The sequence below is a fragment of the Pseudophryne corroboree genome, chromosome 10, assembly GCF_028390025.1.
Source record: "Pseudophryne corroboree isolate aPseCor3 chromosome 10, aPseCor3.hap2, whole genome shotgun sequence".
Lineage (NCBI taxonomy): Eukaryota > Metazoa > Chordata > Amphibia > Anura > Myobatrachidae > Pseudophryne > Pseudophryne corroboree.
The window spans coordinates 206307947-206328368 of record NC_086453.1 but is presented as its reverse complement, the minus strand read 5'-3'; the positions used below and the strand labels follow the sequence as shown (position 1 = coordinate 206328368).

General features: G+C 45.1%; 1 protein-coding gene across 1 annotated transcript in view; it reads right to left on the bottom strand.

Moving 5' to 3' along the window:
• LOC134966369 (uncharacterized) overlaps positions 1 to 20422 on the bottom strand; it is a 241952-nt gene that overhangs the window by 28621 nt on the left and 192909 nt on the right. Inside the window, exon 6 of the mRNA XM_063943042.1 lies at positions 6555 to 6674. Within this exon, the coding sequence (XP_063799112.1) occupies positions 6555 to 6674 (120 nt within the window). The remainder of the gene's footprint in view (positions 1 to 6554; positions 6675 to 20422) is intronic.

Genomic DNA, 20422 nt, shown 5'->3' with positions numbered 1-20422 from the left:
TGGTCGGTTCTCTGTTGCTTCTGCAGCCCTGCCGTTTCTAGCCAGCTACTGCCTGTGGAAGCGCTCCTGGAAAACCCGGTCCAGTAAGACTCTTTGGGCACAGTCGGCCCCGGGTCTTCTGCCTCGTCTTTCAAGCCACACTCCACAGATCTCCTTCATCAGCCACGCCTTTGTACCACTGACCACAGCCTGCAGATTATTATCTTCAAGCCTCGTTTTCCAAACCACAGTCCACAGTCCTTGTCTCCAGCCACGTTTTCAACTACCATCCTCAGTTCCATCATCTACAGTCTCGTCTTTCGAATCACAGTCCGCAGTTCTTCACCTCCAGCCACGTCTTTAACCATTGTGCTTCAGCCTCGGTTCTCTACCTCAGCCCTGTACATTATAAATACTTTCCATTGACTCTCAAACCTCGCCTACGTTCTTCATTGCTCCGTGTCCCATGCGAAGGAACTATATCCAGCCCCCTCATCTGGTTCATTCACAGCCTGCTACCTCCTCGGGCAAATCTCAGCTGTCGGATCCTCAAACCCTGCCAGACGTGACACAGCCACACCAATCACACCGTACAACTCGTGATAACCTTACCCAGTTAACAGTATGAACAACAACTGAGCATCACTCAACGGATGGCTCATAACAATAACCCTTTATTAAGCAATAACTATATACACATATTGCAGAAAGTCCGCACTTGGGACGGGCGCCCAGCATCCACTACGGACTACGAGAAATAGAATTACCGGTGACTAAATTCTTATTTTCTCTAACGTCCTAGTGGATGCTGGGGACTCCGTAAGGACCATGGGGATTATACCAAAGCTCCCAAACGGGCGGGAGAGTGCGGATGACTCTGCAGCACCGAATGAGCAAACACAAGGTCCTCCTCAGCCAGGGTATCAAACTTGTAGAACTTTGCAAAAGTGTTTGAACCCGACCAAGTAGCCGCTCGGCAAAGCTGTAAAGCCGAGACCCCTCGGGCAGCCGCCCAAGAAGAGCCCACCTTCCTTGTGGAATGGGCTTTCACCGATTTTGGATGCAGCAATCCAGCCGCAGAATGAGCCAGCTGAATCGTGCTACAGATCCAGCGAGCAATAGTTTGCTTTGAAGCAGGAGCACCCAGCTTATTGGGTGCATACAGAATAAACAGCGAGTCAGTCTTCCTGACTCCAGCCGTTCTGGAAACACATATTTTCAAAGCCCGGACTACGTCCAGCAACTTTGGAGTCCTCCAAGTCCCGAGTAGCCGCAGGGACCACAATAGGTTGGTTCAAATGAAACGATGATACCACCTTTGGGAGAAATTGGGGATGAGTCCGCAATTCTGCCCTGTCAATATGGAAGATCAAATAAGGGCTTTTACATGACAAAGCCGCCAATTCTGATACACGCCTCGCCGATGCTAAGGCCAACAGCATGACCACTTTCCACGTGAGAGATACTTTAGTTCCGCGGTCTAAAGTGGTTCAAACCAGTGGGATTTCAAGAAATCCAACACAACGTTAAGATCCCAAGGTGCCACTGGTGGCACAAAAGTGGGCTGAATATGCAGCACTCCATTTACAAACGTCTGAACCTCAGGCAGTGAAGCCAGTTCTTTTTGATAGAAAATGGATAGGGCCGAAATCTGGACCTTTATGGACCCTAATTTCAGGCCCATAGTCACACCTGACTGTAGGAAGTGCAGAAATCGACCCAGCTGGAATTCCTCTGTAGGGGCCATCCTGGCCTCACACCACGCAACATATCTTCGCCATATATGGTAATAATGCTTAGCTGTTACATCCTTCCTAGCCTTTATCAGCGTAGGAATCACTTCATCCGGGATGCCCTTTTCCGTTAGGATCCGGCGTTCAACCGCCATGCCGTCAAACGCAGCCGCGGTAAGTCTTGGAACAGACAGGGCCCCTGTTGCAACAGGTTCTGTCTGAGAGGCAGAGGCCATGGGTCCTCTATGATCATCTCTTATAGTTCTGGGTACCAAGTCCTTCTTGGCCAATCCGGAACGATGAGTATTGTTCTCACTCCTCTTTTTCTTACTATTCTCAGTACCTTGGGTATGAGAGGAAGAGGAGGGAACACATATACCGACTGGAACACCCAGGGTGTCACTAGCGCGTCCACAGCTATCGCCCCTGTGGGTCCCTTGACCTGGCACAATATCTTTTTAGCTTTTTGTTGAGGCGGGACGCCATCATGTCCACCTGTGGCAGTTCCCATCGATTTGCAATCTGTGTGAAGACTTCTTGATGAAGTCCCCACTCTCCCGGGTGGAGGTCGTGTCTGCTGAGGAAGTCTGCTTCCCAGTTGTCCACTCCCGGAATGAACACTGCTGACAGTGCTTGTACGTGAATCTCCGCCCAACGAAGAATCTTTGTGGCTTCTGCCATCGCCACCCTGCTTCTTGTGCCGCCCTGGCGGTTTACATGGGCGACCGCCGTGATGTTGTCTGACTGAATCAGCACTGGTTGGTCTCGAAGCAGGGGCTCCGCTTGACTCAGGGCTTTGTATATGGCCCTTAGTTCCAGTATATTTTTATGTGCAGACAAGTCTCCTGACTTGACCACAGCCCTTGGAAGTTTCTTCCCTGAGTGACTGCCCCCCATCCGCGGAGGCTTGCATCCGTGGTCACCAGAACCCAGTCCTGTATGCCGAACCTGCGGCCCTCGAGAATATGAGCACTCTGCAGCCACCACAGAAGACACACCCTGGCCCTCGGGGACAGGGTGATCAGCCGATGCATCTCAAGATGCGATCCGGACCACTTGTCCAACAGATCCCACTGAAAGATCCTCGCATGGAACCTGCCGAAGGGAATGGCTTCGTATGAGGCCACCATCTTTCCCAGGACTCGCGTGCAGTGATGCACAGACACCTGTTTTGGTTTTAGGAGGTCCCTGACCAGAGTCACTAACTCCTGGGCCTTCTCCTCCGGGAGAAACACCTTCTTCTGTTCTGTGTCCAGAATCATACCCAGGAAGGGCAGACGCGTCGTAGGAATCAGCTGCGACTTTGGAATATTCAGAATCCAGCCGTGCTGTTGCAACACTTCCTGAGAGTGTGCTACGCTGATCAACAACTGCTCCCTGGACCTCGCCCTTATGAGGAGATCGTCCAAGTACGGGATAACCGTAACTCCTTGCTTCCGAAGGAGTACCATCATTTCGGCCATTACCTTGGTAAATACTCTCGGTGCCGTGGACAGACCAAACGGCAACGTCTGGAATTGGTAATGACAGTCCTGTACCACAAACCTGAGGTCCTCCTGGTGAGGTGGATAAATGGGGACATGCAAGTAAGCATCCTTGATGTCCAGAGATACCATAAAATCCCCCTCTTCCAGGCTTGCAATGACCGCTCTGAGCGATACCATTTTGAACTTGAATTTTTTCATATAAATGTTCAAGGATTTTAAATTCAGAATGGGTCTTACCGAACCGTCCGGTTTCGGTACCACAAACAGTGTGGAATAGTAACCCCTTCCCTGTTGAAGGAGGGGGACCATTATTATCACTTGCTGGAGGTACAGCTTGTGAATTGCCGCCAGGACTACCTCCCTTTCCGTGGGGGAAGCTGGCAAGGCTGATTTTAGGTAACGGTGAGTCACTTCGAACTCCAGCTTGTATCCCTGAGATACAATTTGTATAGCCCAAGGATCCACCTGTGAGCGAACCCACTGGTTGCTGAATTTTCAGAGACGCGCCCCCACCGCTCCTGGCTCCGCCTGTGGAGCCCCAGCATCATGCGGTGGACTTAGTGGAAGCCGGGGAGGACTTTTGTTCCTGGGAACTAGCTGCATGGTGCAGCTTCTTTCCTCTACCCCTGCCTCTGGCAAGAAAGGATGCACCTCTGACCTTCTTGCTTCTCTGAGAACGAAAGGACTGCATTTGATAATATGGTGCTTTCTTAGGCTGTGAGGAAACCTGAGGCAAGAAAGTCGACTTTCCAGCTGTCGCTGTGGACACAAGGTCCGAGAGGCCGTCCCCAAACAATTCCTCACCCTTATAAGGCAAAACCTCCATGTGTTTTTTAGAATCGGCATCCCCTGTCCATTGCCGAGTCCATAAGACCCTCCTGGCAGAAATGGACATTGCATTAATTCTAGAGCCCAGCAGGCAAATGTCCCTCTGGGCATCCCGCATATATAAGACGGCGTCTTTTATATGGCCCAGGGTTAGCAAGACAGTATCCCTGTCCAGGGCATCTATGTCCTCTGACAGAGTATCTGTCCATGCTGCTACAGCGCTACACATCCAGGCTGAAGCAATAGCTGGTCTCAGTAGAGTACCAGAGTGTGTATACACTGACTTCAAGATAGCTTCCTATCCGCAGGATCCTTTAGGGCGGCCGTATCCTGAGACGGCAGGGCCACCTTCTTAGATAAGCGTGTCAGCGCCTTGTCTACCCTAGGGGAGGATTCCCAACGTAACCTGTCCATTGGCGGGAAAGGGTACGCCAGCAGTAATTTTTTGGAAATCACCACTTTCTTATCAGGGGAACTCCACGCTTCTTCACATAACTCATTTAATTCATGTGACGGGGGAAAAGTCACTGCCTGCTTTTTCTCCCCAAACATATACACCCTCTTGTCAGGGACAGGGTTAACCTCTGAAATGTGCAATACATCTTTCATTGCAATAATCATGTAGCGGATGGCCTTGGTCATCTTAGGCTGTAATTGTTCCTCATCATCGTCGACACTGGAGTCGGACTCCGTGTCGGCATCTGTGTCAACCATCTGAGATAGTGGGCGTTTATGAGACCCTGACGGCCTCTGAGTCGCCTGGGCAGGTCCGGGTTGAGACCCCGGCTGTCCCAAGGCTGCAGCGTCATCAAACCTTTTATGCAAGGAGCTTACATTATCATTTAAGACCTTCCACATATCCATCCAATCAGGTGTCGGCCCCGACGGCAGCGACACCACATTTATCCGCACTTGCTCCGCCTCCACGTAACCCTCATCAAACATGTCGACACAGCCGTACCGACACACAGCAGACACACAGGGAATGCTCTTACTGAGGACAGGACCCCACAAAGGCCTTTGGGGAGACAGAGAGAGAGTATGCCAGCACACACCACAGCGCTATATAACCCAGGGATATTCACTATAATAAGTGATTACCCAATAGCTGCCGATTTTATGTCTTTTGCGCCTAAATTTATGTGCCCCCCCTCTCTTTTTTACCCTTCTTGTACCTGGATACTGCAGGGGAGAGCCTGGGGAGCGTCCTTCCAGCGGAGCTGTGAAGAGAAAATGGCGCTGGTGTGCTGAGGAAGAAGGCCCCGCCCCCTCAGCGGCGGGCTTCTGTCCCGCTTCTGTGTGAAAAAAATGGCGGGGTTTTTTACATATATACAGTGCCTGACTGTATATATGTATGTTATGCCAAAAAGGTACTTCAATTGCTGCCCAGGGAGCCCCCCCCCCCCCCCCAGTGCCCTGCACCCTACAGTGACCGGAGTGTGAAAGTGTGCTGGGAGCAATGGCGCACAGCTGCGGTGCTGTGCGCTACCTTAAATGAAGACAGGAGTCTTCAGCCGCCGTTTTCGCCGTCTTCAAGCTTCTGTTCTTCTGGCTCTGCGAGGGGGACGGCGGCGCGGCTCCGGGAATGAACGATCGAGGACAGATGCCTGTGTTCGAACCCTCTGGAGCTAATGGTGTCCAGTAGCCTAAGAAGCGCAACCTAGCTGTAGACAGGTAGGTTTGCTTCTCTCCCCTCAGTCCCTCGTAGCAGTGAGTCTGTTGCCAACAGAAGCTCACTGAAAATAAAAAACCTAATAAATACTTTCTTTTACTAGCAGGCTCAGGAGAGCCCACTAGGAGCACCCAGCTCTGGCCGGGCACAGATTCTAACTGAGGTCTGGAGGAGGGGCATAGAGGGAGGAGCCAGTGCACACCAGATAGTACCTAATCTTTCTTTAGAGTGCCCAGTCTCCTGCGGAGCCCGTCTATTCCCCATGGTCCTTACGGAGTCCCCAGCATCCACTAGGACGTTAGAGAAATATATATATATACACACACACATATACATAAAAGGGAGCTTATAGTGATGTGTGCATGGAATGCAGATTAGATTCCCTTATGGTGCTGCATCATCAACACTGTGTGATACGTCACATGATCTTGTAGGAGAGTTATAAAAACAAAGTGCCAACACCTTGCTGTACACTACTGGGATCATAATACAAAAATACAAACAAGTGATGTAATGAATGTTTAAGTCATGACATCACTAAATGTTGTTTATACAAATATTTTCAGACAAAGGTCTACGCTAAATCGCATACAGGAATTGTATTAAAAAAAATAACGTATCAAAAAGGTGAAAAACATTTAAAAAAATGAAATAAAATACTTCAAACACTTCACTTTTCCTGGGAGTGCATAATTAATCTGAAAGGGCAATCTATAATTGCATATAAAGACCCTTTAATTCCACTTGTGTATTACAATGCATTTTTATGTTATCACGCACAGCTGCAACGCCCCAACACTTTATTTTTCTGGGTTAGGAACATGTGAGGTAGGAGATACCAACATTAATACTCACAGCCAAAATACCAATGGTGACTTTCAGAACAGCCCAGATCAAGCCAATGGTGAGAATGATGCTGTGAAGAGTAGAGATTTCATATAAACCAGAGAAGAAGACCAGGACTGTCAGACAGAGCTAGGAAAAAAACAGATCTGAAGTTTACATTTAGTTGTCAACCTGCCTTATTCCAGTTCAATATTGTGTCATAATTTCCATGATATCATTATTAATGCTGAAGTTTTGTTACTGAAGTTGTCAATATCGGCAACATTTATCAGCGACAGTATAAAATGATTAAACATACTATTGTTTTATGCAAACATGGGGTAAATCCTTTTCTCGTAGTCCGTAGGGGATACTTGGAATTCAATTAGTAACATGGGGTATAGACGGGTCCACTAGGAGCCATGGGCACTATAGAAGTTTGATTACATGTGCTGGCTCCTCCCTCTATGCCCCTCCTACCAGACTCAGTCTAGGAAACTGTGCCTGAGGAGACGGACATACTTTGACAGAAGGATAGATAAGGAAAGTGGTGAGTATTCGAACCAGCACAACCAGAACTAGAGGAAAGCTACGCTAACCAAACCTGCAAACAGGGACAGCAACAGCTAAACCAAACAACATTACTTAACCAAGTAACAGAGCAGGAAGAACGAAGCACCGGGCAGGCGCCCAGTATCCCCTACGGACTACGAGAAAAGGATTTACCGGTAGGTAATTAAAATCTTATTTTCTCTTACGTTCTTGGGGATACTGGGAATCCATTTAGTACCATGGGGAAGTACCAAAGCTCCCAAACCGGGTGGGAGAGTGCTGAGGTTCCTGCAGAACTGCTTGACCAAACTGAAGGTTCTCAGAGGCCAAGGTATCAAACTTGTAAAACTTTGCAAACGTGTTTGAAACCGACCAAGTAGCTGCTCAGCATAGCTGCAAAGCCGATACACCCCCTGGCTGCCGCCCAAGAGGAAAGCCTCAACCTAGTACAGTGGGCTTGAACAGATGTCGGAATCAGCAAACCTACCGTGGAATAAGCATGCTGGATAGTGAGCCTGATCCAGCATGCAATTGACTACTTTGAAGCAGGACATCCAATCTTATTGGGATCATAAAGAACAAATAGCGAGTCCGATTTCCTATGACGAGCTGTTCTCTTCACATAGACCTTCAAAGCCCTTACAACATCCAAAGATTTTGAAGTAGCAGAGGCGTCCGTAACAACCGGAACCACAATAGGTTGGTTGATGTGAAACGCGGACACCGGCTTAGGAAGAAATTGCTGACGAGTCCTGAGTTCAGCTCTGTCCTCATGGAAAATTAAGTAGGGGCTCTTGTAAGACAACACCCCCATCTCAGACAAACGTCTTGCTGAAGCCAAGGCCACCAGTGTGACGGTCTTCCACGTAAGGTACTTTACGTCTACCTCCTGCAACGGTTCAAAACAGTCCGATTGGAGGAACTGCAGCACCAAATTGAGATCCCAAAGTGCCGTGGTAGGCACAAAGGGAGGTTGTAAGTGCAGAACACCTTTCAAGAACGTCTGGACCTCAGGGAGAGAAGCCAATTGTTTCTGAAAGAAAATAGACTAGGCAGAAATCTGAACTTTAATGGAGTCAAGGCGTAGGTCCACATCCACTCCTGACTGCAGAAAAAGCAGGAAATGTCCCAGATGAAATTCCACCATAGAATATTGTCTGCTCTCACACCAAGAGACATATTTCTTCCAGATACGATGATAATGTTTAGACGTTACCCCGACTTGACCATCTTCCTTGAAACTGCAAACTTCCCAACCTCTGAGGCTTGCATCTGTGGTTAGCAGAATCCAATTCTGAATCCAGAACCTCTGACCCCCGACTAGGTGAGAAGTCTGTAGCCACCACAGGAGGGAGATCCTGGCTTTTGGTGACAGATGAATCCTCTGGTGCATGTGAAGATGTGATCCGGGCCATTTGTCCAATAGATCCAGCTGGAAGGGCCTCACATGAAACCTTCCATACTGAATTGCCTCGTAAGAAGCCACCATTTTCAACATAAGGCATATGCAGAGATGTACTGAGTTTCGGATCGGCTTCAAGACGGCCCAAACCATCGACTGGATTACCATTGCCTTTTCCAAGGGAAGGAACACTTTCTGAGACTCTGTGTCCACTATCATTCCCAGGAAATGAAGCCTCTGCGTTGGTTCTAGGTGTGAAATTGGTAGGTTCAGAATCAACCCATGATCCAGGAATAGTCTGGTTGAGAGGGCAATGTTCTCCAACAACTGTTCCCTGGACGGTGCCTTTATTAGAAGATCGTTCAGGTACGGAATTATGTTCACTCCTTTCTTGTGAAGTAGTATCATCATCTCTGCCATCACCTTGGTGAACAACCTCGGTGCCTTGGAGAGACCAAATGGCAGGGCCTGGAACTGGTAGTGACAGTACTGCAGTGCAAACCATAGATGAGCCTGATGAGCATCCATGAATATTATCCAGACACCTTGGGTGTGGAACGCTTGCTGAGGGATCCTTCTGATGCATGCTGGGGAGAGGACTCATCACCTTCCTGTTTCCTACACATTTGGGATCTTTTGATTGGACTTATTTGTACAGTCTTACACATTGTTGTTTTTGCATATTATTTCCCTATACACAACGATTTACTGAGGAGTACATCTGTATACTATGAAGAATTTGAGGACGGTGGAAAGCGCAAAGTGAGACGTAAACCTTTTGTTTGTCCATAAACTGGAGGGTTTCCGGAGGAGCTGCACATCCCTTTCAGTCAGCGTCTGTGTCAGCTGCAGTAGGGAAAATGGCGCTTGTGAGCTGCTGGATCGGCTCATAGTGAAGCCCCGCCCCTTCAACGGCACGCGGTCTTCCCGCTCTTCTTTATACTGGCTTTAAATGGAGACATTCCCCTTTTATGTCTGTAGTGCCAGTGTGGGTACTGCGTACACTACAGTGTACTAAGTCAGGAGACTCAGTCCGCCCAGTGTAGAAGCCATGCGTCTCCGTACCCTCATGCCGCCATAATGGCCAGCGACCCGCTAACCGGAACATCAGCTTAGTACTCACCACTCTTCATTCTTCTGGCTCTGTTAGATGTGGCGGCGTACTGCGGGAATGTACGCTTGCCATGGAGGGTCTTGCAAATAGGTCCCTCAGGAACTAGCGTCCTGTCAGCGGGGAACGGGACCATTAACCCTTAGTGGGGTTGGGCCGTACACCCCCCTAAGTCCCACGAAGCAGGCAGGCACGAAGCAGGCAGGCTGGTGCCATCCAGGTCCTGCCTGAAAATAACAAACTTTAAAAATAAACGTAGAAAACTTTTCAGGAGCTTTCAGAGACGTGACTGGCTCCTCCGTGCACATTTTCTAAACTGAGTCTGGTAGGAGGGGCATAGAGGGAGGAGCCAGCACACGTAATCAAACTTCTATAGTGCCCATGGCTCCAAGTGGACCCGTCTATACCTCATGGTACTAACTGGATTTACAGTATCCCCTAGGACGTAAATGAAATATAAAGTGTTAAAGAGCACCTGACGTCTGCACACAATGGAGGCAGCCATATTGTGGATGGAATCAGTATTCAGGAGAATGCGGCCTATCATGACCAATCTATGTGAGACGTGACGGCTATTTACGGGACTGGTTCTTAGAGATGGGCTTCTTTACCACGGTCCTGACTCCAGTGTGTGTCCTATACCAATTCAAAAAAGTCTCCCACCTTCCCCACATCTGGTAAAACACAAGGTTATCAGATGTTTAATTAAGGCACCAAGACATTTCTCCTAAAACTACAAAAGTTTAAGAAAAAAAAAAGTGTTTTCCTTTAAGGGAAGTTAATAGGCTGTTGAGAAAATGAGAGCATACGAAAATAATCTTGTGAAACACCTAAAGTGGGTATATTATTTGTGCCGTACAGATTGCATTTATTGGAAAGTGTAAAAAAACGCTTATACTTTCGTTCAATTTCACACCACGGTCAAGACATCCAAATTTCATGGACACAGATGAATAATTTATAAGCCAGCAAAGCAGATTATTCCCATGAACCATTACAGGAAGCAGTAAGGTCCATTTTTAGCAACTTCTTTCCATTTTAGCTCTACTAATCTGTTCCTCTATAATGCCATATCCTGCATTGAATCTCAATAATTGTTGTAGTCAAATATCCTTGGTCTTCAAGACATGCACTGGATAGCAACCCTTACATTTAAGGTACCCCAGAGGTCTCGAATTCAACAGCGCCGTCAATTAATACTGACACATTTCTAGGTTTCAAAGGAGGTTGATAAACTTCTATTTTATTGTATTGTTGATGTAATATAATGGATCCTCATGAGGAGAAATAAGTATTTCAGCTGTGCAAAATAGAGAAGCATTTTTCAGTGTACAATTAGCCATCGGAATAACTGACAGAGGGGTAATATAATAGGAACATAGATTATATTTATAGAATTGCTGGAAAATGTATATGTAGGCCATAAAACCGACTTTGTTGGTCGATTATATTTTAGCCTGGATATGCAGGTCACACAGCCATATTAGGTTTATACACATATCAGAAGAGGGCTGAGAGATTTTGTCAATTGTGCCACATAAAATGTCTATATCAGGGGCTCCTTGGTAGGGGCTACTAATTACAAAGGCCCCAGCCTGTTGGGAGATGGGGGGCTCAGCATGGGCCAAGACCCACTGCCACACACAGTTTTTTCCAATGTTTATTTCTGGAGGGGGCATGATCATGTGTTCTAAATCTGGCCACACCCCCTACAATCATACATACATACATACTGATCCAGAAGCCATGATCTCCCGTGGATAGGCTAAGGGACCAATATTAGCACTATAGGTTTTGTATTTTTTTTATTTTTATTGAAAAGAAAACCAGTGACTTCCAAAAAATAGACACACAGGGGTAAATTTACCAAGGTGGGAAGTTTCTTTTAGAACTGGTGATGTTGCCCATAGCAACCAACCAATCAGATTCTATCTATTATCTTCTAGAAGCAGCTAGATAAATGTTAAGTAGAATCTGGTTGCTATGAGCAACATCACCAGTTCTAAAATTCTCCCACTTAAGTAAATTTACCCCACAGTCTGTAAGAGGTGTTTTATACATTGTTTACAAAAAAGTGCACTAATCCCATAATTGAAGTTTCACACACCTGTCTGGGTGTTCCAGTTTGATAAATGAACTTTGTGTCACATTGAGAGGTCTGTTTGACAACACTGCTTCATAGGAGTCTCACATCACTATTGTATGTTTGGGCGGAATCGGCTCCTTTCACTGTTCTACCACTCCTTGGCTTCCCACTTGCGTCAATGCCACCCTAATATCACAGTGCCCCTGTCACGTGTAGCTCTGCCCTCACTGACACAATGATGAGGTCACTGCCTCTAAAAAGGATCAGCACACTTATCTTCTGAAATAATCTGTGCTGCTGTGAACATACCAATGATCTGATTGTTAAGTAGAGAAAGATCAGCTTGAAGCTAAACTAGAAATATTGTGCTCTTGCCCTCAACTACCCAACCTTGCCAGTCCTGCTGTCTCTCAGGTGAGGGATGTTGTGTTAATATGAGACAAGAAGCTGAACCATAGTTCAACATTGCTAGTGAGAAAAGTTACATCGGGACCATGCTATGGTTGACTCCTAATAGCCCAAACTTATTTTGTATAGGAAATGATGAGACTGGGCACTTCATCAGCAAATGGGTATTGCTAGTTAAATAATCACCCGCTTCTGTCTTTAAGATGAAAATAACTATCATAAAGCATTACCGATAAGTGTATATGCAATGAAAAGTATAATGTGAGTTGCATGGAAATGCTGAAGAGATAAGCAGAATATTAGAGTTTAATAGCATAGATGGCTTTATGGGCAAATGGCATTTGTCTACTTGTTGTGGATATTATATTTGTTTATGATCTATGCCAGAACGTTTTCAGGTTGGGGGAGCAAAGACTAAATGGAATTTTGGTACCCATATAATACGCTTGTAAACACAAACGTATTTCATTTTTATCGCAGTCCAAGAGTTTATTGACATATTAAAGTACATAATTTAGAGCTGGGCATTAATAAATCTGGTATGTATGTTGATTCATTTTATTCAATAATATTTTTTAGATAATTTCCTATTTTACAATGTTAAAATCAATAATAATAACCATAACTTTTTAAAATGAAGAAAAGTTGCAAATATTAATTTGAATTGCGTGGCAACATTCAAACTCTTTCTGAAGAAGGCTATACTCATTGACAATTGGACAACCCCAGTGTACATTAAAAATGAAAGATAAATACATTGGGTGGTATCCCATAAGCCCCGACGCCGCTTCAGCCGGATGGCCGATTGTCATTTTTGCGATATCCAATAGAGGCCGTTTTGAGTGGCCAAAAATTGGACCCGCAATAGCACAGAAGCACATGGTATCGGAGTTAAGTCCTTCGCTCCCAATGGCCCCTTATTGCAGATTTTGATTCAGATGCCTGAGGCACTTAAAGTATAATCCCCGATAAGTGCCGGCATCAGAAGAAAACGATGCTGGCATCAGGGCTAATAGGATCGCTCCTGGTAATGTATCACAGATAATAGGATACCACCCATTATCATAATGACTAAGCGAAACCGAAGACTTCCAGCAACTGTAATCAAAGAAAAACTCAATAAAATTAGACAAACTATCAGTTGACACCATTAAAAGATGTCTGCGTAACGTAGGTCTGAATGGTCGCATAGCTTGCAGAAAACCATTGTTGAAGTCTGTAAATAAAGTAAATCCCCTCCGATGGGCCAAAGAACACCGGTACTGGACACTGGAAAAAAGGATTTCGGACCAACGAGTCCAAATGTAAACATTTTGAAACAGTAGATGCTAGTATGCTCAAAGAGTGGTCAAAGAATGTGTGTTAGATAACAGTATAAGTCATACAGTTAAACATGGTGCTGGACATGTCATGATTTGGGGTGGTTTTGGTGGAGAAAAGGTAGGAGATTTAGTCCAAATAATATCAACTATGGATAAGACAAGATACCACAGTATTTTAGTATATCACACTGTACCATGTGAAATATTGGAAAGGGGTTCATCATGCAACAAACATAACGACCCTAAGCACACATCTAAACTGTATATATTTGAAAAAGTAAAGAAAAGCAGACAGTTCTACAAATTATGATATGGCCTCCTTAGTCACCTGATCGCAAGTCTGGGATGAATTACACATGAAAGTTTGTGTAATGGCTCAAACAAATACTAAAAACTAAAAAAGTTGGAGTCTCGAATGTCCAAACTATGTGAATCAGTGATATGTGCCAAAGGAGGACACATTGATGAACGCCATATTTAAATCAGAAATTTATGTTATACTATAAAATTATAAATCATTTTGATAATGTTTAGTTACAATATCGTGTGAAACATTATTATGAATGAATATTTTCATTATGCCACTACATTTTGTCTTTTATTAACAATTATTTTCCTTGGCCAAAGACTTTTGCACGCTAGTATATACAGTATACATACAGCATGTGAATAATAAGATTTTACTTACCGGTAAATCTATTTCTCGTAGTCTGTAGAGGATGCTGGGGACTCCGTAAGCACCATGGGGAACAGACGGGCTCCGCAGGAGATAGGGCACTTTAAGAAAGACTTTGGATTCTGGGTGTGCACTGGCTCCTCCCTCTATGCCCCTCCTCCAGACCTCAGTTAGGGAAACTGTGCCCAGAGGAGACGGACAGTACGAGGAAAGGATTTTAGTTAATCCAAGGGCAAGATTCATACCAGCCACACCAATCATATCGTATAACCTGTGATAAACTACCCAGTTAACAGCATGAACAACAACATAGTCTCGGTTCAAACTGATGAAACTATAACATAACCCTTATGTAAGCAATAACTATATACAAGTCTTGCAGAAGAAGTCCGCACTTGGGACGGGCGCCCAGCATCCTCTACGGACTACGAGAAATAGATTTACCGGTAAGTAAAATCTTATTTTCTCGAACGTCCTAGAGGATGCTGGGGACTCCGTAAGGACCATGGGGAATATACCAAAGCTCCCAAACGGGCGGGAGAGTGCGGATGACTCTGCAGCACCGATTGAGGAAACAGGAGGTCCTCCTCAGCCAGGGTATCAAACTTATAGAACTTTGCAAAGGTGTTTGACCCCGACCAAGTAGCAGCTCGGCATAGTTGTAGTGCCGAGACCCCTCGGGCAGCCGCCCAAGAAGAGCCCACCTTCCTAGTGGAATGGGCCCTAACCAATTTAGGCAATGGCAATCCTGCCGTAGAATGCGCCTGCTGAATCGTGTTACAGATCCAGCGAGCAATAGACTGCTTTGAAGCTGACAAAGCTAAATATTTGTCTTACTTAAAACCCTTTAAGAGATCTAAGAACACTGTACGCTATTGACGTATGGAATACCGTAAGGGTACGCACGTTGCGTAACGATCGCTTAGCCGTAGTAGAGACGCTCAAGCGTCACGTTCGCTCACGGCCAAGAGATCACAGACAGGCACGCTATTGGCTGTCGACTAACGTAATGTTTCGCTATAGCGTAGCGAACGCTCGGGACCACGAGGAGATCACCAGCGGCGCTAACGCTCACAATGTTAAACCTTTATATGTAAACCATGAACAATGTATTATACAGGAAAACCTTAGTGAAATGATAGAGTGTAGATGCAACACAGTGTAACCTTATTAACTCAAAAGCTGTTCGAGCGTCACCGACGCTCTGAGAATACTTAACACTATAAGAAATACACAAATACTGGGCTTAGGGTCTAACGCCTTATATAAATGTTATACTTGCAAAAGAATAATACAATACAAGTCATACACTACAATATAACATAGACTAACTAACCAGATAACGACACAGGAAATACAATACAATACAATTATGTTTAAGGGAAAATGAGAGAGAAAGAGGAGGAGAGAGAGAGAGAGAGAAAGATATGGCTCACAATAACAATAAAGACAATATGATTGCGGAGAAAACTTACGCACAAGGGGAACGATCGCATGCGCCTCGATATCCAGCTCCCGATTATCAGCAATGAGAACCGTTGAAGAGAGTGAGCTGGATATGGTCGGCTTGTCTATTTATGCCCCACACACAATACAATTCAATGGTCCCTACAATCTCATTGTTCATTGGACACAGGAATTCGTCTTCGTATTATAACAAAAGGTCATAGGTTGATTCATACAGGTGGGCTGAGACCATTTCCAACTGCTCAGGTGGGTGGGAAACTAGGTTTCCCGCCGCATGGATAAGTAAGTGCAAATAATAGTAAATGGACATAAACTTCTTATGTCCATAACTATTCGCACGAGCGATTAATCTGCTTCAAACCAACACCGGAATATTGCTAATTAAATACTCTTCCGATGGATACTAAACACCACTGTATGACCCATGTCTGACCCTTCGTATCAAACAAAGAGGGATCTCTTTGTCCATGAACATGCTATATTAACTAAACTTTCAGAATCTATCAAGGGGACCATGATCTACAAAATACATTATATAGTTAAAATATGTAACGAACGAGTCGCCCGCTATACGCACATAAACTTTACCGTAAATGCGCACACCGCGCGCCTGCGGGTGCCCGCAGCGGCGAGTATGCGCACGCACGGCAGGGCTCACGAACGTGCAACAGGCACTCGCATGAGGTGCAAATATGGCAGTGTGTAGCGTGATATTTTTCTGACTTTGACAGTCCACCCTTTGGCAGTCAACAATAACTGCCACTTCCTAAAACATTTCAAAAAGAGAAAAATATATGTCAAGTGTAAATACATTTCTATGGTTGGGTAGGGGAGGAGAGGAGAAGGTAGGAAAAGGGTATGACCTAGTGAGATAGCAGAAGCATGTGTGTATGAATCCATGTTTGGGGGGTCATGTATCATCGTGCCGTACGTGTTTTAAATCAAGCTTCGAGGTATTGCGAAGTATACATTTGAATTCCTTCTTATCCCGCGGTACGGGTCTGTGGATGGGCTGTCAAACTTTACCGAGCTCTTTTCGGATTTTGGTTGCAACAAAAATGGGGGAGCACATTTTAGTTGATGATACATGAATGGGGGAATATGTGATTGCTGATATCTGTGCCTGTATTCCCTATCGACTATGTGTGTCATTACCTGAAGGTTGTAGAGATGAAGATAAAGAACACTTATGGTAAATGCAGTGGTATTCTATGTCAGGTTAATGAACATTTGTCGGTTGAAGTCTTGTTCGGTGTCTGTTGAATGCAGTCTTCTTTGGGCTTTTGCCAAAAGGTGTGGGCAAAAAGCTTTGTCAATGTCCATAGACTTACAAAAGTGTTGGGCTAGCGTAATTTTAAAATTTCTAGGGAAACTGGGGGTCTATGGCATAGTTCATCAAATATCTGTGTATAAGGTTGTCAAAACTTCTTCTTTAATCCATCAGTTGTCTGTATACAGGATCATCAAATTCCTCGTCAAAAGTGGGTCTTTTTACCTTGGAAAAACCGGAAAAACAGGTGAAAGAAACGGACCGTATAATCGCATTTTCATCACATCATTGTTTCTACAGTTGGGTCATAAATCAAATCCATTGGAATTACAATTTCCTCACTCCTTAGACTCATTACTCTGGTACTACGTTTGCACTTCGTTAAAGCCTGAACGCACCTAAATATCAAGCCAATCGTTATGACAACACCTAAGATACATAGGAGAAACTTCCCTACATCCATTATGACTCCTTGAGCCCATTCTCCTAAACCAGAGAACCAAATTCGCGGGTTCAACCATGACACCCAACCAGTCAGCTCATTACCCACAGCAGCAAGAGTGAGATTGTGTCTCCTGCGAAATTCCCACTTTAATTGGAGAATATCATCCATTTTTTGGTCTATGACCTCGACCGGGTCCTCGGTACTATTCGTTATATATGTGCAGCATTTCACGCCGTACTGCGTTGCCAGTGTGACACAATATCCACCTGTCACTGCTGTGAGATAATTAAGAACCATTCTATGCTGAACCAGTTCTGTTTTATAAGCTTGAAGCTCTCTTCCAGTATACCTAAACGTGTCATCATACATTTCTGTGATATTGTCTAACAAATTTGCAAGCGCAGATATGTATCTATAGTTCAGCACTCCTCTAGCGGTGCGAGTGAAATCTAGCGCAAGTAGAACCTGAATCCCGGTGGATTCATGGATCATGTCAGAGGCCGAATGCTCTGTCCTTTCTGTCAGTTGCCTTTTAACTACGTGCTCGTAATGGGTGTGAGTATAAGGAGCTTGGGCACCACGGTGTATATCTTTCATTTTGGCATGTGATACAGTCATTACCTCAGGCAGTACTTTTCCAATATAACACAATCCTTCAGAGTTTGGGGCAAGCCACTTATACGCCTTCCTCCCGCATATGAAATATGCATCATCGGGAAGAACATATGGGACGGAGTAGGACATAACCATATTACACATCCTCCATGTGAAATCTCCTACCCCTAATTCTCCCAGTGTCTAGTACACGTATCAGTTTGTACGATATGTGCACAGTATCCTGGTGATACTTCTCCAACTCTCGTAATCCTACTTCCTAGGGTATACCTATATCGGAAAGATTTTTCTCTACTGGCTATGTGGCGTATAAGCTCTGTATCTGTCGGCATTCTATCTGCTCTATATGAAAAGGTCATGGTTTGGTTACTCCATGACACTTCCCAATTTCCCGGCTTTCGGGGATTGGTAATGTTAAAACATATTAGGGATCTATCCACATGATATTGGTGGAGCTTCAAACTAGGAAGACTGGAGATATTAAACCTCCTGTCCACCGGTCTCCCACCCTTTAAGCTCAAGTACCTCCCCTACCGTTAAAGGAAATGGTACTAGCCCTGATTTGCTATGACCTTGAGGTACTTGAGAGCATACCCAACAATCTGTTTGATTTAACACACTACCCACTAAGGAGTGATAGTCACTCAATGGATGCCGGTCCATGTGGATATTAAAACTGGATTGGCATTTCTTAATGCACCCATCCTCAACTACATTGTCACAGAGCCTACAGATACAGTTTTCTTCAGCTAACAATCCTTCACAATTCCTTCTATTGTCAATGCTATCGGATCGTTTTCTGATACTCGCCTTTACTTGTTGGTTAAGTTGTTCTTGGAAAACTACGCCTCCATCTTTGTCATCAGAACCCATTCCAGAACCTCTCTCGACCTCCATGGTACTCTCGCCGGAACAGACTGCTCTGGTCAACATCATGGTCAACAGGAAAATCCGGATCACAGTCTCTTGGGGCAAGTCCATCTTATAGGAGGAAACGGAGAAGAATGAGAAGGGGGAAAAAAAATAATTGGGGGAGAGGGGATGGGAAGTGGAGAAAAACAATAAAAGGGAACAGGGAATCGACAACTGCTTTTGATCTTATGATTTTCCGATGCTCAGGTGCCGCCTCAGTCCTCCTGGAACAGACACTCCAGTGATACAACTTCCTCTACCGTCTGTTCCTTATCACGGGACCTCTCTGGATCAGCAACCTTCTTACAGTGGGACGAATGAACCCAAGTCTCTCTCTCGGCAACCTTCAATGCAGTAGTGCTAGTCAATAAGACTTGGTATGGTCCTTCCCATCTGTCAATAAGGCAACCTGAGCGTAGAAAATTCTGTATCATTACATAATCCCCAGGTTCAATGTCATGACAATTACTATCTGGTAAATTAGGAATCACTAACTTCAAATTATCATTTTGATTCCTTAGCTGTCTACTCATGTTAACCAGGTACTTTACAGTCACTTCATTGTTACACTTCAAATCATCCTGAGGGTTAATCATAACATGCGGTTGTCGACCAAACAAGATTTCAAAGGGAGACAGATTAAGAGGGGACCTGGGAGTGGTTCTGATGCTGTACAGTACAATGGGTAAAGCTTCTGGCCATGTCAATCCTGTCTCTGCCATAACTTTGCTCAGTAAATTTTTAATAGTGCTGTTCACTCTTTCCACCTTCGCACTCGCCTGTGGACGGTATGGAGTGTGCAGCTTGCTATCAATTCCCATCAACTTACACATTCCTTGAAAGACATCACCTGTAAAATGGGTACCCCTATCACTTTCGATTATTCTAGGGATACCATATCTACATACAAATTCCTGCACAATTTTCTTAGCAGTAAACATAGCGGTATTTGTGGCCGCAGGAAATGCTTCGACCCAATTTGAGAATACATCTATACAAACAAGTACATATTTCAAATTTCGACAAGGGGGTAATTGAATAAAGTCAATCTGTATTACCTGAAAAGGGCCGCCTGTAGGTGGGATATGAGATGGTTCTGTTGGTATTGCCTTTCCGATATTCTTTCTCAAGGCATGACATTGCTCTCTTACTCGCATGAGATGAAAATCCTGGGGCGCACCAATATGCTCTTACCAACTTGCACATTCCCTCCTTGCCCAGATGAGTCAGCCCGTGTGCTGCCTCAGCTAAACATGGAAGATATGCTCTGGGGGCCACTGGTTTACCTTGTCCATCCGTCCAGAGTCCTGAGGACTCCTGGCCATATCCCTTTGCCTTCCAGACTGCCTTTTCCTGTGTGGAACACAAATTTCTCTATCGTCCTAGTGGATGCTGGGGTTCCTGATAGGACCATGGGGAATAGCGGCTCCGCAGGAGACAGGGCACAAAAAGTAAAGCTTTACGATCAGGTGGTGTGTACTGGCTCCTCCCCCTATGACCTTCCTCCAAGCCTCAGTTAGATTTTTGTGCCCGGCCGAGAAGGGTGCAATCTAGGTGGCTCTCCTAAAGAGCTGCTTAGAAAAGTTTAGCTTAGGTTTTTTATTTTACAGTGAGTCCTGCTGGCAACAGGAT